Source organism: Myotis myotis, unplaced genomic scaffold (genome assembly GCF_014108235.1).
Source record: "Myotis myotis isolate mMyoMyo1 unplaced genomic scaffold, mMyoMyo1.p scaffold_m19_p_15, whole genome shotgun sequence".
In the NCBI taxonomy this organism is placed as follows: domain Eukaryota; kingdom Metazoa; phylum Chordata; class Mammalia; order Chiroptera; family Vespertilionidae; genus Myotis; species Myotis myotis.
The window spans coordinates 39024663-39049751 of record NW_023416319.1 but is presented as its reverse complement, the minus strand read 5'-3'; the positions used below and the strand labels follow the sequence as shown (position 1 = coordinate 39049751).

Genomic DNA, 25089 nt, shown 5'->3' with positions numbered 1-25089 from the left:
ACCTAATTCTGCTGTTTGATGCCGTCCTTCACTGCTGTGTTGCTTTAAGGGCACCCATCCCCCCGTTCCTGCTTGAGCCGCTGTGTCCTGTCAGTCATCCTGAAATACACTAGGGTGCTTGTCAGGCTGTTTGCTAACAGATGCATCATAAGCCAAACTGTGAGCCATGATAGTGGCACTGAATTTCTAAACATAAGCAATTGCTTAGACAATTGGTTTAGTGTCTGTATATGGGCAATACTCTGTCCTGCAGTAGGTGAGTGAGTGTCAAACTTTTTAAAATCAAACTTTGCTGTAAGACAAAGCCTAATGATTATAGATGATCTGTTGCTTCCGTTCGATAACTTTGGGGAAATGAGAGGACATTATTTCTATAAAATGGGATGTCTAGAAATGACTATGTTGTGCATTTATTTCTTTTATAACTAATTTTCCTTTTAATAACTCTAAACTACTTTATGAAAGCTCCAATTTTATAAATATCTACTTTTCTAAGTAAATTAGCAGGCATTTCAGATTGAGATAAAAATGTGATTCTCTTGCTAATCATCTTTCACAACTCGGGCAGACTCAGTTGAGCAGAGGCTCAATTCTGCAAGTTGGAGTGTTTATTAGTGGTTTTTTAAATAGCGCTAAAACAAATTCTCATGTGCCAATGCCCAAGTTATAGTAGTCTTACATCACAGCATTTTAAAATTCCTACAGTGTAACTGAGCTATTACTACTTGAGTAACTGTATGCAAGACACCTGAAGCTTTACATTCTTTAGACATAAAACTTGTGCAGCAAGCAGGTTCTTTGTGCAGACAATTTAATTTCTCTTATAGGCCTCTAACCTTAAATTGTGCATGGGTACTCTTCCTGTAGCTTTTGTATGCAGCCTTAAATATTTTTAAGCAGAAAATTGATAAAAGCAACAAACAAACAAACCCCCAAAAACCCAACCAAGGAAGTTGTAGATTTAGTATATGTATGTTTAACATGATAGAGAGTAGTTAAGAGGCAGCAAGGAGTTAAAGTGTTAAGGCTTTATCTAGGATAAATGAAAAGAGATGGCTTCTGCAGATACATAGAATGATTATTTATTTATGCCTTACCTTGTGCTAGAAAGGATTTAAGATGACTTACAAGGCGACATGAAATTCAAGATAGAATACATTAAAAGTGGAGTGAAAGAAGAAAGAAAAACAAGTGCAAGGATATAAAGCAGAGTCAGGAATAAGGCAACTCAACTGTGGTTTTATGCCGCTGGCGTATTATTGGATTGATGGGAGAGGAAATACAGGGTCACAGAAACCTTATGGGGGAATTTCATGCAAACTAGCTGTCTCCCTCACCAAGGTGGCAGTCCGGAGTGAGGAGAGTCCGTTGGGCAGTGAATATTAAGTACACTTTAAATGTCACTGGTGTTTTGATGGGGGGAAAAAAGTGAAGAACTGCTGCCCTTTCAGCCCACACACTGATTTCTGTGTCCATAAGTTTTCCAGGAGCAGGACAAAAAATTGTCCTGTTACTCAATTCACAAGAAAGAGAACAGAGGCTTCGTTTTTTGGAAACAACAGGAACTTTTCTAAATAAGGTCAACCATCTACACATTAGAATGAACATTATTAAGCCAATCTTCTAAACAAAATACATTTCGTAATTTGGTATGAACCTAGTTCTATTTTCCCCTATTAGATTGTTGTCAATGAGATTAGCTACGGTTCTTCCTTTCACTCTTTCAAGCAAGTGATAAATTGAACTTGAATTCCAGCTTCTGTTACTTTGAAAGTAACTGGATCAGTGAAATTGGGAAAAAAGTTGTTGGGTGGAGAAAGGAATTCAGAGGCAGGACTTCTTAATGTATTTTGATCTTCGAATACTCAGAAAACAATCACTGTGTTGAATAGCTGGGCTCCGTGCTGTGCACCATATTAAATCCAGCTTGTGTAAGTGAATGAGCTTAGACCTCTGGTCGGCAAACTGCGGCTCGCGAGCCACATGCGGCTCTTTGGCCCCTTGAGTGTGGCTCTTCCTAAGCCTTAGGAGTACCCTGATTGAGTTAATAACAATGTACCTACCTATATAGTTTAAGTTTAAAAAATTTGGCTCTCAAATTTCAATCGTACTGTTGATATTTGGCTCTGTTGACTAATGCGTTTGCCGACCACTGGCTTGGACACTCAGTGCTTTCACTCAATAGTATTAAAAAAAGACACAAGTGTAGCAGCTAAATTTACTAAGGATCTTCAGTGATATCTTCAGATATTAACATGATGATTCAGGGACAACTATTTGGCTCCTTTTTATTCCACTGTAAAAAAATAAGATAAATAAGAAATGATTATTTTTTTTTAAAAAGCTGTACAACATCAAAGAAAATACTGAAAGCTTTTATTTTTGTAAATACGTATAGGGGTTAACTTAGAGTTCTTACCAGAAAAAAATTATAAATCAAATAGATAACAGATCAGATGCATGGGATGACATTGAGCGTAACACACAGGTTTGAAACCTGAAAGAGAATGTTATTATAATTGTTATTATTATTATTATATTGACTTAGAGAGAGACAGGGAGGGAGAGAGAGAGAGAGGCAGAAACATCGATGTGAGAGAGAAACATGGATCAGTATATACCCTGACCAGGGATCGAACCCAAACTGGCCACCTAGGTATGTGCCCTGAGTGGGAATTGAACCTGCCTCCTTTTGGTGTTCGGGATGATATTTCAACCAACTGAACCACCCGGCCAGGGTCTGGGGAGAGAATAGAATTAAGAAGTTAAATAGATTTCAGGCACCAAATAAACAAAACTGAGTATTGTACCAGAGGGGTCAAGATGCTTAAAAAAAAAAGCTAACTTTTGAAAGCATTAGTTTAGAGATTCCAGTGAGAGATCCACTCAAAGCTTACAGAGCAAAATGATATCAGTGGAAATTTATAATTATACTAGGGGCCCAGTGCACGAATTTGTGCACCTTGAAAGGAACTGTGGGCCACGAGGCTGTGTTGGGCACAGGGGTGGGTCTCAGCCCATCCTCTGTGCCCCTGCCTGGCCCCTCCCACTGCGGCCCCAGGTCCCCGCTCCCGTCACCTCCGCTCCCACATGCTGACGTCACCGGCCCCTCTGGCACCTGCTAATGGCATAGAGTGATTGGGGCTGGCACCAGCAGCTGGTGCGAGTGGGACTGGTGCTATCAGCGGGTGCGAGATGCGGCTGCTGCCCTGATTGCCCATCAGGAGCAGGGGGAGGTGGAGAAGTCCTCAGGGGAGATTGGGGCCAGCAGCCACCACTCGCACCCACTGATGGTGCCGAATTCATTTATTAAGTCTAATAATTTTTTTGATGGAGTCTTTAGGGTTTTCTATGTACAGTATCATGTCATCTGTGAATAATGGCAGTTTTACATCTTCTTTTCCAATTTGGATACCTTTTATTTCTTCTTCTTGTCTAATTGCTATGGCTAGCACTTCCAGTACATTGTCGAACAGGAGTGGTGAAAGTGGGTATCCCTGTCTTGTTCCTGTTCTTTGGTAAAATGGTTTTAGTTTTTGCCCATTGAGTATGATGTTGGCTGTAGGTTTGTCATATAAGGCTTTTATTATGTTGAGGTATGATCCTTCTATTCCCATTCTGCTGAGGGTATTTATCAAGAAAGGGTGTTAGATTTTGTCAAATGCTTTTTCTGCATCAATTGATATGACTGTGTGATTTTTATCTGTGAGAGATATTCATTTTATTGTCTATATCAAATTCTTTTTCTTGCATAATATACAATGATATGATTGTATCACAAATTGTTTATTCACCTGTTGATGGAAATTTGAGTTGTTTCCAGTTTCTAATATGAATAAGGCCACTGTAAACATATAGGTTTCTCTGTGGACATATGCTTTCTTTTTTCTAAGGAGTGGAATTGTTGAATCATAGGGTGGGTATATGCTTAACTTTATAGGAAACTGCCAAGCTGTTTTCTAAAGTGGCTTTACTAGTTTTCATTTTCATAAGCAACATGTGAAATTTCCAATTTTTCTGTTAGTTAGATCTAGGCAGGGCTTGATTAGATTTAGGTTTAATTTTTGAATACCTATAGGTGATGTGTTATATTTTCAATTGTGCCCGGTCAGGAGGCATAGAGTCTGGGTTGTCTCACTTTTGGTGTTGTTAGATTAGCTAGTGCATTCAGGTTTACAAAGCCTGATTCTCAAAGTTCCCATTAATCATTCACCTATGGCTTTAGCCTTCATTAATGATTAATATCTAGATCTATTATTTTTTAAGGGGTGGTAAATGGTGATTTCTATAATTCTATAATACTGTATTCATTTTTATTGGTTGGAATTAGCCTATAAAGAACTTTTTTTTTTTTTTTTTTTTTTACTATTTCACCACCCTAAAGTATATAGTTCATACCAGAAAATCAGGAAAATGCTTGTTTATTTATCCCATTCTTTATCAATTTTCAGAAAAATAGGATAGTGTCTTAGACACTTGAAAGGTGATCAGTGAGGTTTTGCTTATTGAACAAATGAGTTTCTATATATTGGCTATGCTTCAGTGCATTACATTCTTTTTTTTTTTAATATATTTTATTGATTTTTTACAGAGAGGAAGGGAGAGAGACAGAGAGTTAGAAATATCGATGAGCGAGAAACATCGATCAGCTGCCTCCCGCACATCCCCCACTGGGGATGTGCCCGCAACCCAGGCACATGCCCTTGACCGGAATTGAACCCGGGACCCTTCAGTCCGCAGGCCGATGCTCTATCCACTGAGCCAAACCGGTTTCGGCGCATTACATTCTTTATTCTTTTGATGCTCAAATTTCCCCATTTTGGGTCAGTGAGAACCCCTTTAATTGGCTCCTGAGCTTTTTGACAAAACCCAAATGGGCCTTGCTTTCTAGGAAAGGATGTCCCAGTATCATTTTGTACATTCCCTGCCCTAGACCTTCAACCAGCCTTTCCATCAAGGAGTCTAGTTCCTTTTATTGGGAAATAGTATTTAGGAAACACAGTCTATGTGATAGGTTGCCATTTTGCTTATATTCATATAAAGCTAGGAAATTGGAATTGTTGTAAGAAGAAAAAATATATTTTATACTTATATTTCATTTGTCCTTTATTTTAAAAAATACATTTTAATTGATTTTTAGAGAGAGAGAGGAAGGGAGAAGGATAGAGAGATAGAAACATCGATTGGCTGCCTCCCGCATGCCCACTATTGGGGATTGAGCCTGCAACTGGGCATGTGCCCTGACCAGGAATCAAAGCAGTGACCTCTTGGTTCATGGGTTGACCCTCAACCACTGAGCCACACCAACTGGCATTTTTCTTTTTTATATTTCCTTTTTTTAATGCTTAAATCTTATTTCCTCATAACATGAATATAATTATTGATTTTCTTTATCTTAGTGTGTGTGCACTTACCTATATAGAATAAGAACATTGAATGCCATTTAAGATTACTTTGATGGTATTTGTGTCCTAGAGGTTAGCCCTCTAGGGATTAGAGTAAAATTATTGTTTTAAAGTCACTTGAAATTATTTGTGTCTGTGTGGTTACAAAGCTAACATGGAATATAGTTAAGGTTTATTTTTCTCTTGTTTGCTTTTGATTATTTGGGGTCGATTTATGAGTTAATTGTTTCTTCATAATGTAAGACATTTACATGGTTCCAAAGGCAAACTCTAAAGCTAGGTGCACGCAGAGGAGCCTAGCATTCATCTTTGTCTCCTCTACTCTACTCTTTCTGTCCTCCTAAGGACAGCCATTGAAATTTTGTTTTCCCTTCTTTTTATTTATTTATTTTTTATTAAGAAAAGCAAGATGCAGATGTTATTGTAATATTGCCTTTCTTACTTAAAGGCAGTGTATTGTAATACTGTTCTGAGCCTTGCTTTTTCACTTAATATAGCTTGGAAGTCATTCCATAGAAGCGTATAAGCAGCGGTTCTCAACCTGTGGGTCGCGACCCCTTTGGGGGTCGAACAACCCTTTCACAGAGGTCGCCTAAGACCATTGGAAAACACACATATAATTACATATTGTTTACAGTAGCAAAATTACAGTTATGAAGTAGCAACAAAAGTAATTTTATAGTTGGGGGGGTCACCACATCATGTGGAACTGTACTAAAGGGTCGCGGCATTAGGAAGGTTGAGAACCACTGGAGAGAGCACTTACTCCTCTCTGCAGCTGGGTCACACTTGTTTGTGTGGATGCATGATAGTTTCCCTTTCTTTATTTTTCTTCCTTCATATTTTTTTTTGTTTTAATATATTTTATTGATTTTTTACAGAGAGGGAGAGAGATAGTTAGAAACATTGATCAGCTGCCTCCTGCACACCTCCTACTGGGGATGTGCCCTCAACCCAGGTACATGCCCTTAACCGGAATCGAACCCCGGGACCTTTCAGTCCGCAGGCTGACGCTCTATCCACTGAGCCAAACCGGTTTCGGCTTTCTTCCTTCATTTTATCTCTCCCTGCTTTCCGTCCTTCCTTTCTTCTTCTTCTGTTTTTTTTTTTTTTTTAAATTTATTTAAAGTTAATTGTGTTGGGCATACATTACTTTTTATTTTTGCTAGTTTATATTTGGAGTAGATTTTTAGAAATGAGATTGATGGGCCAAAAGGATGAAGATGGCTGCAGAGTAGGTAGAAGTTACATTCACCAGCTTCAGGCCCCAAACCAGATTTACAGCTAAATCAGAGAGCAATCAACCCGAATATCCAGAGACTCTGGTTTCATTTTCTTTATTCTGATAAGCAGGCTCTTATTTATTTCTAGCTAATCAGATAATGAAGAAGAAATAGGAGGGTTTTTTTGGCTTCAAATTGAGGTTGACAAATTCCACTTTCTGTACCAGCCTCTTTTTGTTCACCACCTTTCAAAAATACCAGAATTCTCTTAGGAGAATTCTTATATACTTGAGCTGTCCTATGATAATATGGAGTAGAACTGACGCAGAGACCCAGTGGATTTGTAGCAACAAAAGCCACTGTCACTTTCAAGGTGTATATGAAGGGCATGTTATTCTGCCCTTGTTGCTTAAACTTGATGCCTTACAGCTGAAGGTTGTTCTTGTTCTGAGTGATTTAATAAAAGCTTCTCTGAGGTCTCACATATTATATTATTTTTTTCTTAGATCTCAATTGGACTGATTTAGTTCTTTGGCTTTTTAAATAATATGTAGGTAACTTTCATGCTGGGCTTATATGAGATGGGATCTCATAGTGTCTAGAGCCAGCCGTGGGCAAACTACGGCCCGCGGGCCGGATCCGGCCCGTTTGAAATGAATAAAACTATTGAAATAAAAGGTCGTACCCTTTTATGTAATGATGTTTACTTTGAATTTATATTAGTTCACACAAACACTCCATCCATGCTTTTGTTCCGGCCCTCCGGTCCAGTTTAAGAACCCATTGTGGCCCTCGAGTCAAAAAGTTTGCCCACCCCTGGTAGACACTGGTATAATTTTTTTATGGATTTTACAAAATTAACTAACTTGAAATACACTGCTACACAGAATAATCATGGGGCATTTCTGTTATTTCTCCCTAGCTACAATTTTGAAAATGTGTGTCTTTGTGAAATATAGGGTGAGCTTTTAGTGTGAACTGGCATTTTATAAAATAGCATGAAGAATGTGTTATCAGGAGAAGTGTAACGAGGTCATCTTGTAAAATTTTTATATACAGTGTTATTTTTCAGTTAAATCATAAGTTGAGTTGTAACTTTTTGCTTCCTTTATTCTGGAGGGCAATTAGACTTGACCAGCCATTCATGATAAGAGGGACATAATATAAAACGGAAACAAGTAGAATCTGTTGTTTCTTTGTTTATTTCAGATTGCTTAAGGCAATCTTTCAGAATTTTTTCAAACAATTTTTGCAGCTTTCATCTAGGTTGCATGTGTGGGGAAGCAAGTTGTATTTTGGTACTATGGCTAGGGTAAGTACATGTTTTAATGTATTCTTCCCACACAGAATTCATCAGACCTAATTTTTTGGGGGGTAGGGGCTTAACTTGATTATTTTTCAAAGAATGTTATGTAGATGATTAAACAAAGCTTTAATAAAGAGAACTTTAAATGCTTCCAAGAAGCTTTCTAAAGTTTGAATTACAAGTTGCTAAAGATACTTACTTTTTATTATAAAGTATGACATTGTTTTGTTTTGTTAAAGCCTCGAGTTCTTGGACGCTGAGGAAATAAAAAGTACAGACTGTTGGGGACCCTGACATGTACTGCATTGTAGCACATTTAACACTTGCAGCCCTAACCCTGGAGCATACCTTTTACATGCTACTCTTGGAATTGTTTTCTAAGGGCTCAAGATCCCTTATGAGGCTTTTGTGCATTAGGAATTTTTGAAAAGGAGCATTTAGGCATGTGGCATTTCAAATTAATGCACATGTAGGAAATATGCCTTAGAATTGGAAGCCAAGAGATGCTATAGAATGAGGCACCAGAGGGAAGCTTGGTTTTAAACTTTTTTGTTATAGGAACAAAGAGTGAAAGCATTCCTGAATCATAATTATAAGCTCTATGGATGATAGAGACGTGTTCATGCTAAATGTAGAGAGTAGGTGCTGCTCTTCTGCTGAAAAGGGAATAATAATATCAACTAATATTTGTGGAGCCATTGCTAGGTGTCAGAGATACAGGCCAGTTATGGTTTTTATAAGGATCTTCGTGTGTAATCTTCAATAGGTTAAATAAGAACCTGCTTATGCGCTTGCTCCCCACCCTATACTATTATGGGTAATAGGTAATAAATTTTTAATGACAATGAAAAAAAAAAAGTACCACTTCTCCTCCTCCTTCTCCCCTGTTCTTCCTTCTCCTCCCCTTCCTCCTCCTCGTCCTTCTAGGCTGGAGTGATCCTTCCAGAATATAAATCAGACCATGTTTCTTAGTACTCAAACCCATGCAGTATTTTGCGTTGGGCTCCACATGGCCAGCAGCCCCACCCCATTACCTTTCTGATTTCTCGTACGAACCTCTGTGTAGTTCTCTCTACTCCATTTACACTGGCTTCCTTGCTGCCCCCAAACATGCCAGCACTCTCCTGTCGTAAGGATTTTGCTCTACCTGTTATCTCTGCCTGGAACGCTCTTCTCCCAGCTGTCCGCTTGGCTCATTTCCTCACGTCTTCAGTCTTTGCTCAAATCTCTCCCCTTCTCAGTGAGGCTAATCTTGATGGTATTTAACACTGCAATGTGCTCCTAACTTCGCTGGCACCTAATCCTACTCACTGTGCTTCATTTTTAATTTTTTATCGTAGCATGTCATTTTCTAATGTGCTAAACAATTTCTAAAATTATATTTATTATTTATGGTCTTCCCCTCCCCATGCCTGCCACAAACTAGAAACTAGAAACGCAATAAATATGAATTGAATGAATAAGTGAATGATGCCTGGTCGTCTAGGGGTGCCTCTGATCTCACACTGTTTTGGTCTTATGGTGACTAAAAGGCTCCGTAGAGGATCTTATACAGATTATTGATCTCCAAGTACATGCATGGAAAGTAATTATAAAGTTAAGGAAAATATCTGAAAAGAGAGAAACCAGCGATTTCCTCATTATATATATTAGGCAATTGCCTGATTTTATTGACTTTCTGAGAAAGCTGAGATCCTTTTTCTTTTCTTTTTTTTGCGAAGTAAGTAAAGGATGTGTGTATTTCTTGGAAGGTCAAACAAGCCAGCAAATGATTTTATTGGATGCATGTAGGTGGGCTATGGTGTGATGGATGTGGGCTTGGAAAAACAGGTGTATATAGAGACTGTAGTAGAAATTGTTTATTATAGTGTCCTCTCTCCATTTTATTTCACTGTAGCCGAGACTGAATAGTATAAAATCAACTGTGATAATACCGTGCAGCAACTTCCCATGTCCCCTTTTCCTTTTCTTTACTTAAATGTGTTGAATTAAAATTTAGATTTTTTGTGTGTCAATTAACCTTTGGTTCTAATCTTTCACATTGTTCCTAACTGAATTATGATTATCTTTCTGAAGGGGACCAGTGATGGAGAGTGAAGTTGACAAAGTTTTGTAATAAATTTTTAATGACAATGAAAAAAAAAAAGCTCTCTTTTATGACATTGTTTCACTACTAGTTGCTCACCTTTTCTGATATTTGGAAAGTGTAGAGTATTAGGCAAGGTTAACATTTGTGATGATGGTGGGGATATTTCCCCTTTCTATCTCACTCACTAGAGCTTCTTTAAATGAGATCCAGATGAATCTCATGAAGCCCAAGGCACTTTTGATAGAAGTATTGACATGATCAATGCACTTTGAACTTGAGGTGATGGTGTTAATGTGTGGGGCTCTCTAAGACCAATTTTTGACTGGTAGGAACAAATGTCCAGATTCTACAAGATGGAATGTTAGGAGGCCAAAATAAAATTCTGAATTTAGGGGAAAATAAAAATTAATTGTCCAAATATATGATGGGAGACTTGGGTTTACAGTAATCCTTGAAAAAAAAAAAGACTGGAACAGTTCAGTTGAAAAGTGGGTATAAAGTTAGACTAATAAGGTAATTATGATGACTGTGTCATGGAATTTAATAATCTGAGAATCAGCTACTACCTTACAGACTGTGGTACAAAAGTTTATTTTTTAAGAAATTAAATATGTGGTATTGGAGACCACATATTGGTTATTGCATCCAAAAGACCCAGAAGATTTTTATAAGAAATAACATTATTCAAATAATAATTATTTGTAGTTGGGAGTCTGTCTGTCTCCCAACGTGTACCTTCCACACTCTATAAAGCCAGCTCTGTTGGATAAAAGTGGCAGCTTTCAACTCAATAGGGAAGAACTTTATATAAAAGAAGCCACTGGCATCTACTGCTATAGTGAGCATCTCATCATATCTGACCGTCTTAGCCCAGTACATTGTTGAAATGAAGGATATTGTAGAAGGTATTCTTGAATGGTCTGGGAGGTACTCACTGACTCTTAAGATTTTATGAATTATAAGATGTAAATGCTTTGGAATGTGATACCTGCAAGTTAGTAGGATTTTTGCTTTGGCTCTACACTGTGATGTTGCTACAGGAGGTTGGTAACAATCTGTCAGACTTTGACCTTGCTTTGACTCCACTTGCAAAATTCTGCAGTTCTTGCCCATGATTGCCGTGATCTCCAATATCCGGGTAATTACATCCAAAAGACCCAGGAGATTTTTACAAGAAACAGAATTATTCAAATAGTAACTATATGTAGCCAAGGTTCTTCAAGGACTTGTTGGCTTATTATTTTATATATTTTTTGGCATGAAAATACGAACTCAACAACTTTCTAACTTAGTGTGTATTAAAGGCAGGATCACATAGTTAGAAGATAATTTGGCCAGATTAGGTTTGTCTTTTATCTCTTGACTGGAAAACACTCTTCGAATAGGATTATATATGATGTGGACAATTTTTACTCCCCTTAATTTTTAGTTTCCTTGCCTCTAATTCTGGTGCTCAGTGTAGCTTTGAAAACCCTTGTGAGTTTCGCAGTGAAAGGAAATGTTTGTAAAGGCCATGAAGGTTCACTTAGATCTTATTTTAGTTCATAACAGTGCCCTCTACTTCTTGTCCCTGAGATGAAAGAACAAAGCAGTATCAGCAACCTTGACTTGATTTATATGTAGGATAGTTCCTGTCATGAGAGGAGTAACAAGTAAGCCCTTTTGTGAGTACATATTTAATAGAACCCAGTGGTTCTGGATCTGAAGGACATATTTTATTGTATAGATTGGCTTTGAGCTATGCAGAAAGGTCACCCTGGGAATATCCTATCTGTCAATTTAGATTTGCTTGTGTTAGAGGGAATCAAAGTGATAGATGGAATGACTGGAAAAAACAAAACCAAATAGAAAAACCTAACCAAACAAAACATTTCAGTCCTTCGAATGCATGTAAGAGAAACCATTTGGCAATAGTGTTGGGAGCCTTTCATGGAGCATATCTCCTGCGTTTTAGATGAATAGCTGAGAAAAGAAATCATGTTTTTACTTTAGAAAGGAAGTAAAACCAGTGAAAAGGAGAGAGAAGCAAGACAGTAAAGGGCTAAACCATAGGGATATGTGTCTTTATATATTGACTAGGAGCCCGGTGCATGGATTCGTGCACTGGTGGGGTCCCTTGGCCTGGCCTGCGGGGATTGGGCTGAAACCAGCTCTCTGACATCCCCCGAGGGGTCCCAGATTGCAAGAGGGTGCAGGCCAGGCCAAGGGACCCCACTGGTGTATGATTGGGGCTGGGGAGGGACCACAGGATGACTCTAGGGCATGTCCTGCCCGTCTTGCCCAGTACTGATCAGCTGGACCCCAGCAGCAAGCTAACCTACCGGTGGGAGTGTCTGCCCCCTGGTGGTCAGTGCGACTGGTCAAATGGTTGAACGAACGGTCGGACACTTAGCATATTAGGCTTTTATTATATAGGATATGTCATCTATGTGACTGTTACGACTAAACGACTGGTCAGCCAGTTGCTATATGTGCACTGACCACCACGGGGCAGATGCTCAACGCGCTTCCATAGTCAACCTCCAACCTCCCATGGCCAGCCAACCTCCCCCGATCCCTCCCCCCGGCCAGCAAACCTCCTGCGGTCCCTTCTCCCATCCCTCCCCCTGTCCCACTGGCCCTGTCCAGCAGCAGGCAGGCCCTGTCTGGCAGCTGGCAGGCCCCCAGGCCCTAATTGCAGGCCCCCAGACCCTGGCTGGCAGCTGGCAGCCGGCAGCCCCCAGCCGGCCTGGCCCCTATTAGAACTGGGTGAGACAGCCCTGATAGGCCCTGATCGCCGGCCAGGCCTAGCATCCCCACCCATGCATGAATTTCGTGCACTGGACCTCTAGTACCATAATAATCGTAATTTATACTTTCATTTGAAAAGATATTCAAATAATATTTTTTCACTTAATACACCTTGAATAATGATTTTTTCAAGGTAAAAATAGGTTTTAAAGAGTAAAAATAATTTAAAAAGTAAAGAAATTTATTTTGATTCCAATTAAACTATCAAAAATGTGCTACATTTAACAACGTGTACTCTGTCTTTGCAATCAACAATGTCATTAGGTTTTATATAAAACTCTCAACATTTACAGTAGTTTTTAGTAGATGAATAAGTAATATATGATAGCTACTTGAAAACATGGATAGAGTAATCTTAGGACACTCAACACATAAGTTGTCTTTTTTCTCCTCATTTCAAATTGGTTATTATAATTTCCTGAATTGACTAGAAAAATGTTTCAATGCTATACACAAAATAATTAGTATGCATTAGTGTTTTTAATAATAGTCAACTTTGGAGTATGTAATTTTACTTAAATGCTTTCATAGATTATTAAATTTGTCATAAGTGTTTTTTTTAGACTTTTTGAGTATTTCTCTTTGTTTTTAATATCAAACTTTGCTAAAGACACATGAAAGAATTATAAGTTTTGTAAGTATATTTGATGAGAATCATATTTGAAATCCACTATTTTCATTATGTGCACATTTTTATGTTAAGTCACTGAGGACAGCCTGTTGGCAGATTTCCATTATTCTCAAGAATACTTCAAATATCCATTTTTATTGTCAAAGAATTGTGAAGCATAGTCATGTGGCATAACATCTGAAGAGCAGCAAGGTTTCTGGACTTTTCAGTATTTGTCTCTATTAAAAAAAACCAAATTACATTATTAGTGTAACAATTAGAGTATGTCAAGAATCAATTAGGATAATTGTTTAGTTATAGGATGGTTGTGTGTGTGTGTGTGTGTGTGTGTGTGTGAATCTCTCTGCTGGGTATCAGGTGTACAGTGTGGAAGAGCCTTGGTGAAGCACTGAGCTTTTCATTGACACACTCAGAGAGAGATCATGATTCTCTTTGAATATATACGTAACACATTTATGGGTACAGGAAAAGGATCCAGTAGAGTGGGAGAGGTTGAAGAGCAAAGAGATGCTGATTTTATGGTGTCAGGCCAGTGGGAGTTGAGAAAAGCTAGTAAGGGAATGGGGGTAGACTCTCAGGGGAAGGAGCTGGGAGGAAACATGAGCCCTACCCTGAGATTCTGATATCTCTTAGGGGCTGGAGGCAGGGGTATAAGAAAAACAATAGTTCTTTCCTCTAGAATCACTGAGATTCAGAGGAACCTTGAAGGGATTGATTCTGGATAAGAGAGATACCATGAAAATGTACGCTCACATTCATTCATTCATTCATTCATCCATTTACTCATTCATGCATCCATCCATTCATTCACCTATAAATCCATCATCATTCCATTCATAGAGCCAATCAGCAAATTAAAGAGGAAACAATTATTCGCCCTTACATCTACAATAATAAATAGAGAAACTAAAATGAAAGTAATATTCTCTATTTCTTTTTTTGTTTTAGTGTCTATGGGTATCATATGGAATATCAGGATCCTTCCTAGGGGAAGATTCTTGTTTTCCTAGCCTGCAAATATGAGAAATTATAGAAGAAAATGGGTAATAGCTAAGTGGGAAGATTTTTGCATTGATAGTAATACACATTTCTGTGGACTATACATTTATTTTTTTATTTTTTGAGAATTTATTATCTTTATTTTAAATATGATTTATTTAATTGTAAGTATACATAAATTTTTAAATTACACTTATTATCAATGTCTTCTCAGAGCTGCTTCTTTCTTTTTATAACTATGCCAATTTATATTAGTTTCTTTTCTGTACAGGAAAGTAAATTGCCTCCAACTTTCTTCTCCAATCAAAATCCTCAAACAATACCCCAAACAAGTAGAGATGTGTCAGATGTCTTACAAAGTCCTACCTGGCTCCTCATCTGAGTCACCATTAACAAGAACAGGGAAACTATGGGCTCTGGCTGCCTCAGGGCCATGGTGTCATGGAAGTCAAAGGACTTGAGTACTGTGATATCTCACCAGCTTGGCCATTCCTTTTCACTAAGACTCCTGATCAAATGCAAAGCCTCCAGGGCGGAATGATTATTTTAGTCATGGATATGCTAGCACAGATTGATTATTTGGAGGACCTGAGCTCAGACAGCACGACCTCCAAGACTTGGAGAATATCTCATTTCTCTGTCGGTGGACTTGACACGACCTCCAACACTTGGTGAATATCTCACTTCTCTGTCGGTGGACTTGACACCTTGGTCCTCGGAGGGCTACCGCTGATACTAGGAAGAGGGCCTGAAATCTCACGCACTCTCTGGTTTTAATTAGTGCCTTCCTTTAGAACATATTTTTTTTAAATTAATAAATGTATTTTGTTTTTGTGCACAGGCAGCATGTCAGCTGAAACACCAGTCACACTGAATATTGACCCCCAGGATCTGCAGGTCCAAACATTCACTGTAGAGAAGCTACTGGAGCCTCTCATAATCCAGGTATTAATTGCATGGAAATTACAACGTAGAGTAACTGCAGAAGAACTTAAAAAATGTGGGAAAAATAGATAATGAACCAAGAGAAGCTTTGATTTTTATAAAATGAATGGCATTAACTTTTGAACAATAATAGATACAGAGGCAGAGCTGCCTCAAACAGATTGTCAAACTGCAGTGGGAAGGCCGGGGAGGGTTGGGGGGCAGGAGGGAGGGGGGTAAGAGATCAACCAAAGGACTTGTATGCATGCATATAAGCTTAACCAATGGACATAAGACACTGGGGAGTAGGGGAGGCTAGGGGACTTTCAAGGGCAGGGGGGGGGCGGAAGGACACATATGTAATACCCTTTGTAATACTTTAAGCAATAAAAAATAAAAAAATATATAACATTAAAAAAATGAATGGCATCTAAAATTATCATTTAAAGTATTGTTAAAATGTAAAAAAGTCTGTATTTAGTAATAATAATAAAATTCTGAAAGCTCTCCCCCCTGATTTTCTTTTAAAAGCAACAGCAGTAATATGTATATGTAGTTTTCAAAGCACCTATATATGTAATATATTCTCTGGTTATATTGGAAAACATTCCAAAAGAAGTTAATGATCTTTAAATGGATAGTACCACTAGATAAAGCTATCAATTTAGTAGCCACATTAGAAAAATTCTCACCTTTCCTTATTATTTACCTTCATTTTATATTCCTTTGCATTTACGGTTTCATGGATATTACTTACCACCTCTGTGTATAACTCAAAGTCAAAATTACATTTTAATTTTTGGAGTAATTGGTCACAATACTATTTTGTTACTCTGACTTCTAAATTCATTTATTCGTAAATCTTTTTTCTGCTCTTCTTATAGTTACCAGAGCCTTCCCCACCAAACTTGATTTATCTCTAATCTATTTTTTCCTTTCTGGGCACAGGTAAATCACTAGGTCATTTTGCAGGAATGCTCAGCCTGGGATATCTTTCAGTCATTCACTTCCATTTTTTCCTGTGTGGTAACTTACAAAGTTGCATCCCTCTGTAATAAATTCCTCCAATGGATCAGAAATATTTTTCCTCAGCAATTACATTTTTATGATTGCAGCTGTAGACATCTGCACTTTATCACTTTCAAGAGCCAAGTTTGGCAATGCATTTATGCAGAATTACGATGAAAAGAATTTACATCTCTATGTTGTATACTCTCTGAAGGAGACATAAACTTCTAGATCGTGCTACAGTCATTACATAATGGAAATGTCTATAATCTTATTTGCCACAAAATATGATTTGCTATGTGTCAGATTCATGTTGAATATAAGCTAAAAGAATTGACTTACTCAAAATCCTTTAGGCTAAAAATAACAAACTCCTTAGAATATGTTATGTCGTATAAAGTGTTTTTTTGTGTTTTTTTTTTTGGGGGGCGGGGACGACAAAGTTTCAAATGTATTTTCTGATGTAAACATATCCCATGTTTTCAGGAGATAAATACAGAGTTATATCAATAGTAATAAACATTATTCCTCTGGCTCTCACCTCTAACTCTTCCAGTTTCTGCTTAGAACAGGCACTCAGGGACCCATCCCAACATTTCTCTTACCCAGTTGTACAGGGTTAAGAGAACAGGATGAATCATACCAGGGTCATGAAAATGTTCACCCGGATGTGACATGTCAAAGCAAGTGATGTGGTCAGTGTGGATGCTGGCTGTTTGATCCTGCCCTGTGCCCAGGGGATGGGTACATTAGTGAACAGCCCCCATCACAGTCGCCTTCGCATGGCCTTCATTTCAGGGTTTCTTTTTTGCCACGTCTTCATTTGCTGTCAAGTCACCTTTCCACCCTGGTCACAGCTGACGTTATGCGGGGGGTGGCGGGGGGTGGGGGGGTGGCGGGCACCTGGCTTATGGACACTCAGGTACAGGTTGGCAAGAAGCCTATGAGGCAGGAGAGCTGTGCCTCTGGGCATAATGGTGAATTGGTCCTGTCACCATTCTCTTTGGGAAACTGACTCTATACCGAGAGCTAAAGCAGTTGGTACCTAGGGTTACAGTTTTATCGTTGCAAATGCAAAGCTAAAAGATGCACAGAAGTAGAGACATGGGGGAGAGTTCTGGTGAAGCAATTTTCCAATTCAAGTCCCCTAAGTTTCTGCTGTTGAGGGACAATAAGATGAACTGGTCACCAAGGTTTCAATGGATGATTCCAATTTCCAAACCACAGTTTAATCTCAGAATTATACTTCAGCCGCTGTGGGGTTTCACAGTTTCCTCGAGCACCGGCCATGCTTGCTTTTCTTATGTAATCGGATTCCCTGGCCTCCTACCTCCTCATCGGTGGCTGGAAGTTCAGAAGAACTCCCATTGGCAGTAGCAATCCAGGGTTCCTGTGATTGCCCTCCTTGTGCTGGAATAGAGGTTTCCCTGCAAAGCCTCCAAATGTTGGGGAATCTGAGGTATGACTTACCTGTGCTCCCAAACCAGTCTGCCTGCCAAGCTTTTCCATTTCACCCGGCTTCATTTTGTTGATGGTGGACAGTAACCGCCAATGATGCCCATTGTGAGACTGAAAATGGACACGTCAGCGTGTCCGTGCCCCAGCTGCCTCCACAGCTGTGAATCCTCAAGGTGGTGAAAAGGCACTCGGCTCCCCCAGAAGAGGGTAGAACGCCCCTCCTCCCAACTGTGCTTCACTCATCACCTGGGCCCGTGAAGCAATGACTGGAGTGGGTCCCGTGAAGCAATGCCTGCACCTCCAGGCACACAACAGTCCTTAGGAAAACAACCCCTTCCATCCCCTTTGGGCCCCTAGTGGCTGGAGGGTGAGTAGTTAGTCCTTCCTCCTCCTTTTCTTTCCTCCCGGCTCCCAGGCAGAACCTCTCTGCCACACCCCACTCTCAGCATTGTTTCTTTCTCCCCTCCTTCGGCCGAGGGAAAAACCAAAAAGAAAACAAAAGCAACCATGAATATAAATTTATGCAAATATAGATGCCTAGATGCCCACAGGGTTCCTTTCCTTCTGTTCCACAGACAGATCTGATGGACTTTCAGGTAGCAGAAGAGGGTGTGCTCTGGCTTTCTAGCCTCCTAGATTATAATTTCCTTTGTTTCTTTCAGTAAAGGATTCAAGTTGCATTTGTTTGTGCTTTTTTCCCCTGTCGTTTCAGTAGGCCATTTTGAATGAGCATGTTGGCATTTACTTAAATTTCCTTGGTTTTATCTCCCAAGTTTTTTTTTTTTTTTTGGTAGCCTCGATAATTAATCGATTACTAGAATTTATATCAGAATTAATCTTGAAGGTTCCAAGGAAATCTCAAAGTCAAGTGTACACACATGCAGTATTCTTATAAATTATAAACAAATATTAGAATTTTGATTCTAACCTTAACAAAAACCCTTAAAAGTTAGTAAATTAAATGTTTTTTAAACACTTATAGGCTCAAGACTCAATAAGTATGAAGATGTTATTTTTATGGTAGACTGAAGAAATAAACTTAATTCTACCTCAATAACATTTTAAACCTTAAGGTAACTCAGTATAGTTGAGTTGATTCCAATAAAGTGAATTCTTCTATTTGTGCATTCTTTTACTGCCTGAAAACTGCTCCACTGGGAAAGTTCTTAGGCTATAGTATTTCTTGAGAAACAGATAGCCGAGAAGGAAGCCACTCTTAAAATAAGGGTAAGAAAACGAGTAGCTAATTGATTAAAATAGTGTGAGTCCTGCTGGAGTATGCGTGGCTGCGCATACAAAGGATGCCCCCTCTCCCTCCCCCCCCCCCCCCCCCCCCCCCCCCCCGAACCTGGTACCTTGAAGATGAGCTGTGGGCAGATGTCAGTCTCTGCACATGCTTCACCTCTTCTCAGCTTGCTTCAGGGACCTTTTGTCAGACTGATTTTCTTTCTCCTCGTTCCAATGTTGCTGCCCTGTTGTTCTGGGTTCTCTGACCATCCCAATCCACTCCACTTCTGCTAATACTTTATCTTTCAATCCCAGTTCATCTATTCCCCACAAATATCCACCTCTAGCTTAGCTATAGAATTAAGATCTTTCTCTTTTTTATTTTTTTAAAAATATTTTTATTAATTTCAGAGATGAAGGGATAGGGAGAGAGAATCATTGATCCGCTGCCTCCTGCATGCCCCCCCCCCCCCCCCCCCAGTGGAGATGGAGCCTGCAACCCGGGTGTGTGCCCTAACAGAATGGAACCTTGACCTCCTGGTTCATAGGTTGATGCTCAACCACTGAACCACACAGGCTGGCTCTTTTTAATCTTTTTTTAAATTTTTGGTTAATCTTTACCTGAGGATATTTTTTTTCCATTGGTTTTTAGAGAGTGGAAGGGAAGGATAGAAAGGGGAGAGAGAGAGAGAGAGAGAGAGAGAGAGAGAGAGAGAGAGAGAGAGAGAGGCATCAATGTGAGAGACACACATCAATTGGTTGCCTCATGCACATGCCCCAATCAGGGCTGAGGATTGAACCTGTAACCCAGGTACATGCCCTTGACCAGGAATTGAACTCCCCCTTCGGTGCACAGGCTAATGCTCTAACCACTTAGCTCACCGGTCAGAGCAAGCACTTTCTCTTATAAACTAACTCTATAGAGAGCCAGGTAGTATAGATTGATAAGTCCAGATCCCCTTGCCCTTTAAGTGGAAAATTGCTAGATTGAAGGGAGCAATTGTGGTTCAGCTGTCTGAAAGGATAGAATAGTCCATGTCTCCCAGATGTGGTCATTTTTACTGCTTGAGGCGTGAAACTACCTTTTATAGAATGCCCTGGACTGTTTGAGAGCACCCTGCTTGTCTCAGGAGATACTCTGCAGCTGACAAATTTATGACCCTAGGGCAATGATGGCGAACCTTTTGAGCTCGGCGTGTCAGCATTTTGAAAAACCCCAACTTAACTCTGGTGCCGTGTCACATATAGAAATTTTTTGATATTTGCAACCATAGTAAAACAAAGATTTATATTTTTGATATTTATTTTATATATTTAAATGCCATTTAACAAAGAAAAATCAACCCAAAAAATGAGTTCGCGTGTCACCCCTGACAAGCATGTCATAGGTTCGCCATCACTGCCCTAGGGCCTAGACCAGTGGTTCTCAACCTTGGCTGCACATTAGAATCACCTGGGAATCTTTTTAAAATCCTGATTTCTGGGCCTCATCCTCCAGAAATTCTGTTTCTTTGTTATGGGGTGGGGCCACAACATTAGTAACAAAGAAACAGAATTTCCGGAGGATGAGGCCCAGAAATCAGGATTTTAAAAAGATTCCCAGGTGATTCTAATGTGCAGCGAAGGTTGAGAACTGCTGGCCTAGCCAGTGATTGGCAAACTGCGGCATGCAGCTCTTTGACCCCTTGAGTGTGGCTGCAAAGTTTCAGTCGCACTGTACGTGAGTGCCCGCATGTGGTATTTTGTGGAAGAGCCACACTCAAGGGGCCAAAGAGCCGTGTGTGGCTCGAGAGCCGTGGTTTGCCGACCACGGCCCTAGACCATTGGTCAGCATACTTTTTCGGTTTCGGTCTAGAATCAGATTCTCAGATAGTAAATAGTTTCAGCTTTGACATAGGGTTTCTGTGCAAATACTCCATGGTTGTAGTTTGGAAGCAGACATTGACACTATGTAAACAAATGGCTGTGTCTCTGTTCCAATAAATCTTTATTTATAAGAACAAGCAAGTGGTCAGATTTGGCTCCAGGGTACTTAATTTGTCGACCTCTGCTCTAGACTCTTTTGTCATGGATATACTCTACACTTACTGGTTAAGGAATGGTAAGAAATGGGCATTGTCCCATACACAGTCAGGAGCCCCTGTGAGATAAGTGATGAGGGCGTGTTCTGTGACCAAGCCCTGTAAGAGACACAAAAGCCTCACTTGGGAGGAGAGTGCTGACTAGACAGTTCAGAAAATCCCTGTGACTGTTGAGATCCGCGTAGTCCAGTGGTTTTCAATGCTGGCTGCACAAAAATCACGTGGGAGCTTTTAACAGTCCTGAAGCCCAGGCCACACAGGAAACCAATTAAATCAGAATCTTTGGAAGTAAGACAGGCAGTGAATTTATTTTATTTTTTTAAAATAGAATTTTATTGATCTCAGCGAGTAAGGTAGAGGGAGAGAGAGATGGGAAACATTAATGATGAGAGAGAATCATTGACCGGCTGCCTCCTGCATACCCCCTACTGGGGATCGAGCCTGCAACCAGGGCATGTGCCCTGACTGGGAATCGAACTGGCCATTTCTTGGTGCATGTGTCAATGCTCAGCCACTGAGTTACACCAGCTGGGCTCCAGGCAGTAATTTTAAAAGCCTCCAAGTGATTACAACATGGGAACTGCTCTGCTCGCCGTTATGTCAGCCAGTAGTGAGCATGGTTATGCTTCGTGGCTCAAAGCTTGACCTAGAATGGTGCCCCTTCTATGTCTTTTTTAATGAGGCTGGGTGGTGCCCATTTGGAATAAATTTATAAGGAATTTCTGGGGTAGCCTCCTGCTTCAACGCTCTGTAATATGGTCAGATAGTCCTCCCAGGTCCCAATAGGACTATTAGTAGCAGATCTAGGAAAACTCTCACAGCTGAGAGGTCTTGGATTTACGTTCTGAATAGTTCCCTTACCCAGCAATCCACTACTAGATGGACTAGGACTCCGTGGTTGGCAAACTGTGGCTCGAGAGCCACACGCAGCTCTTTGGCCCCTTGAGTGTGGCTCTTCCTAAGCCTTAGGAGTACCCTAATTAAGTTAATAACAGTGTACCTACCTGTATAGTTTAAGTTTAAAAAATTTGGCTCTCAAAAGAAATTTCAATCGTTGTACTGTTGGTATTTGGCTCTGTTGACTAATGAGCTTGCCGACCACTGGACTAGGTTATGTTGCACTAAAAGGTTTTGGGTACCCATAGTATGGTATTTTGACTTATAAGAAATATATTCTGGTCATTCACTAAGTGTTGAGAGTGATAAAGTTGTCCTTTGTTATGTTAATGAGACGACTTTTGGAAAGCACCTAGGAGGGGGGCTGGTTGTGATTAGAGGGCTGGAACTCTTAGTCTCAGGCCCTGACCTCGCGGGGAGAGAGTTCAATCACCACTGGCCCGCGGTTTAATGAGTCACACCTGTGCAAGGAAGCCGCCATAAAAACCCAAAGGACGAGGCGGAGAGAGCTTCCGGTTTGGTGAACGTCGGGAGGATGGCGCACTCGGGCAGGGCTTGGAAGCTCCGAGTTTTTCCAACATGCCTTGGCCTGTGCATCTCCTCCATGTGGCTGTTCCTGCGTTAGAATAACCAGTGCTCCAGTAAGTAAGATGTTTCTGAGTTTTGTGAGCTGCTCTAGCAAATTAATCAAACCTGAGGAGGGGCTTTGGGAACTCTGATTCGGCCAGAAGCAGCGCTAACAACCTGGGCTTGTGACTGGGGTCTGAAGGTGGTGGTGGTGGTGGGGTGTCTTGTAGGACTGAACCCTTAACCTGTGGAGTCTGGTGCTGTCTTTGGGTAGATCAGTGGCTCTCAACCTTCCTAATGCCGCGACCCTTTAATACAGTTCTTCATGTTGTGGTGACCCCCAATTTCATTGTTACAAATTGAACATAATTAAAGCATAGTGATTAATCACAAAAACAATATGTACAGTGGGGCCTTGACTTACGAGTTTAATTCGTTCCGTGACGGAGCTCATAACTCAAATTACTCGTATGTCAAATCATTAAAGTGAACCAGTGAGACACGTGATGCTGGGCTGATGTTGCCTTTACTGTGACGTTCGCTGCGCCAACTAGCAGTGGGGTATCTGAAGCTGGCTCGTAACCCGAATTTTAGCTTGCAACTCAAAGCAAAAAATCGTCCGAGAGACGGCTCGTATCTTGAAAAACTCGTTAGTTGGACACTCGTAAGTCAAGGCCCCACTGTAATTATATATGTGTTTTCCAATGGTCTTAGGTGAGCCCTATGAAAGGGTCGTTTGACCCCCAAAGGGGTCACGACCCGCAGGTTGAGAACCGCTGGGGTAGATAGTGTCAGAATTGAGTTGGATTATGGGACACCCGCTGGTGTCCTGAGAATTGTTCCTTGGTGTGGGACTCCCCCAGCCCTTCCTCCCCCATCCCCCAGTTGGAATTGAGTCCAGGAACCTAATTCACATGGTATCCTTGGTTTTGGTGGGCTTTTCTTGGGGTGGAGGTAGTGGTAGTGAGGGAAGAGATTCATAATGTCCCAGTCTGGAGTCATGGTGTGGTACATCCCACGAAGAAGTTTCCATGTACAATCACCTGCACCAGTGCCTCTCAACCTTAGCTGTACAAGGCATCACTCCAGGAACTTATAAACAGCCTGAGACCCAGGCCACAGTAAGGCCAATTAAATCAGAATTTCTTGAAGTATTTTTTTTAAAAGCCTCCCAGGTGACTCTTGTACCAGAGTGTTGTCCAAAAAATGGCAGCATCAGGCTCATTTGGAAATGCGTAAACATGCAGACCCCCAGACCCCACCCCAGACCCACTGAATCAAAATCTTTGGTGTAATGAGATCCCAGGTGACTTGGGTCACGTTAATGCTGAAGAAGCACAGGTGTAGGAGATTATACATTTCAACTTTTAATTTGCAACTGTGGTCGCCACTGCCCTTTAGCATCTGCAGGTGCTGGAGTGATGAAGTCATCTGGAGTTTTTGAACTCTGATATTCGTATTGTTGCTCTGCAACTGGGTCCTTGAAGCGGGTGCCCAAAGGTTGGGCGGGACGTGTACATCCTTCTGAAGAGGTTCTGCCTCTCCCACACCTATCACCTAGCCTGACCTACCTCCTCCCCTCTCCCAGCCTGTGGTCAGTCTTACTTACATCAAGTGATTCTGTTTTTCTCAGAAATGCCTTGGGGGCGGCCGGAAGCATGACCTGAGAAATCAACAGATTTTCAAGAGCTAGCGTTTCTCCTTTAGGGAGTTTGGAACCAGGACACAGTTTGTTTTAACGTAGACATAATTTTCAACTCTGGAAAGTTACTTAGTCTTGTTATAGATGTATTTGGAGATATTTGGTGTCACAGTACTGAGTGCTCTACAAACTAAGGCTTAACAAATGAGGTTTGTGATTTACAGACAAGTTTTTTCCTTTAGGAAACAATTTTCCTTCTCAACCCTCATTTGCAAGATATTATATTTCTTCAATTTAAACACATTTTCCCACATTCTCCGCCTTTACATGTTTAACATTTCTGAAATTAGAATGCATCTTACAATGGATATGAAGATTTAATATAATTTTCCTTTTTGATTCTTGTAGGGGATCACAAATTTACCTATTAGCTCCTTTATTTTCCATAACTGATCTGATCTTCTTCAAAACTTCCACCCCCTGGAAATTAGAATAAATGCCTTATATTTCAACCAATAAGAGTGGTAAACTAGTATGATTCAGCAAAGTAAATAATCCCCTCTCTTTAGAGAAAATGATCAGAAATGTGTAGTAGCAGGTGTTGCTTATGTGACCTCATGGGGATGGGAGATAGTTCTTTTGGATCTGAGTGGCTGGTCTGGGATGCTCTCAGGACTGGTGACCAGTCCCCTGCATGGACATCTTGTGGGCACCTCTAGTCTATACCTGATAAAATTTGAGGACTGCTTTCTCTCAGCGTGGTTAAGATCCATGGATCTCTCAGGATGCCTTGGTTCATTTTTGGCCCTTTACGGTGCTTCAGACCCCAAAGTCCCAGCTAC

General features: G+C 40.4%; 1 protein-coding gene across 1 annotated transcript in view; it reads left to right on the top strand.

The window, feature by feature from the left end:
- The window catches only part of CTNNA3 (catenin alpha 3), a 1292302-nt gene that overhangs the window by 20532 nt on the left and 1246681 nt on the right, over nt 1–25089 (top strand). Inside the window, exon 2 of the mRNA XM_036336865.1 lies at nt 15285–15388. Coding sequence (XP_036192758.1) covers nt 15290–15388 — 99 coding nt within the window. The 5' untranslated portion in view covers nt 15285–15289. The remainder of the gene's footprint in view (nt 1–15284; nt 15389–25089) is intronic.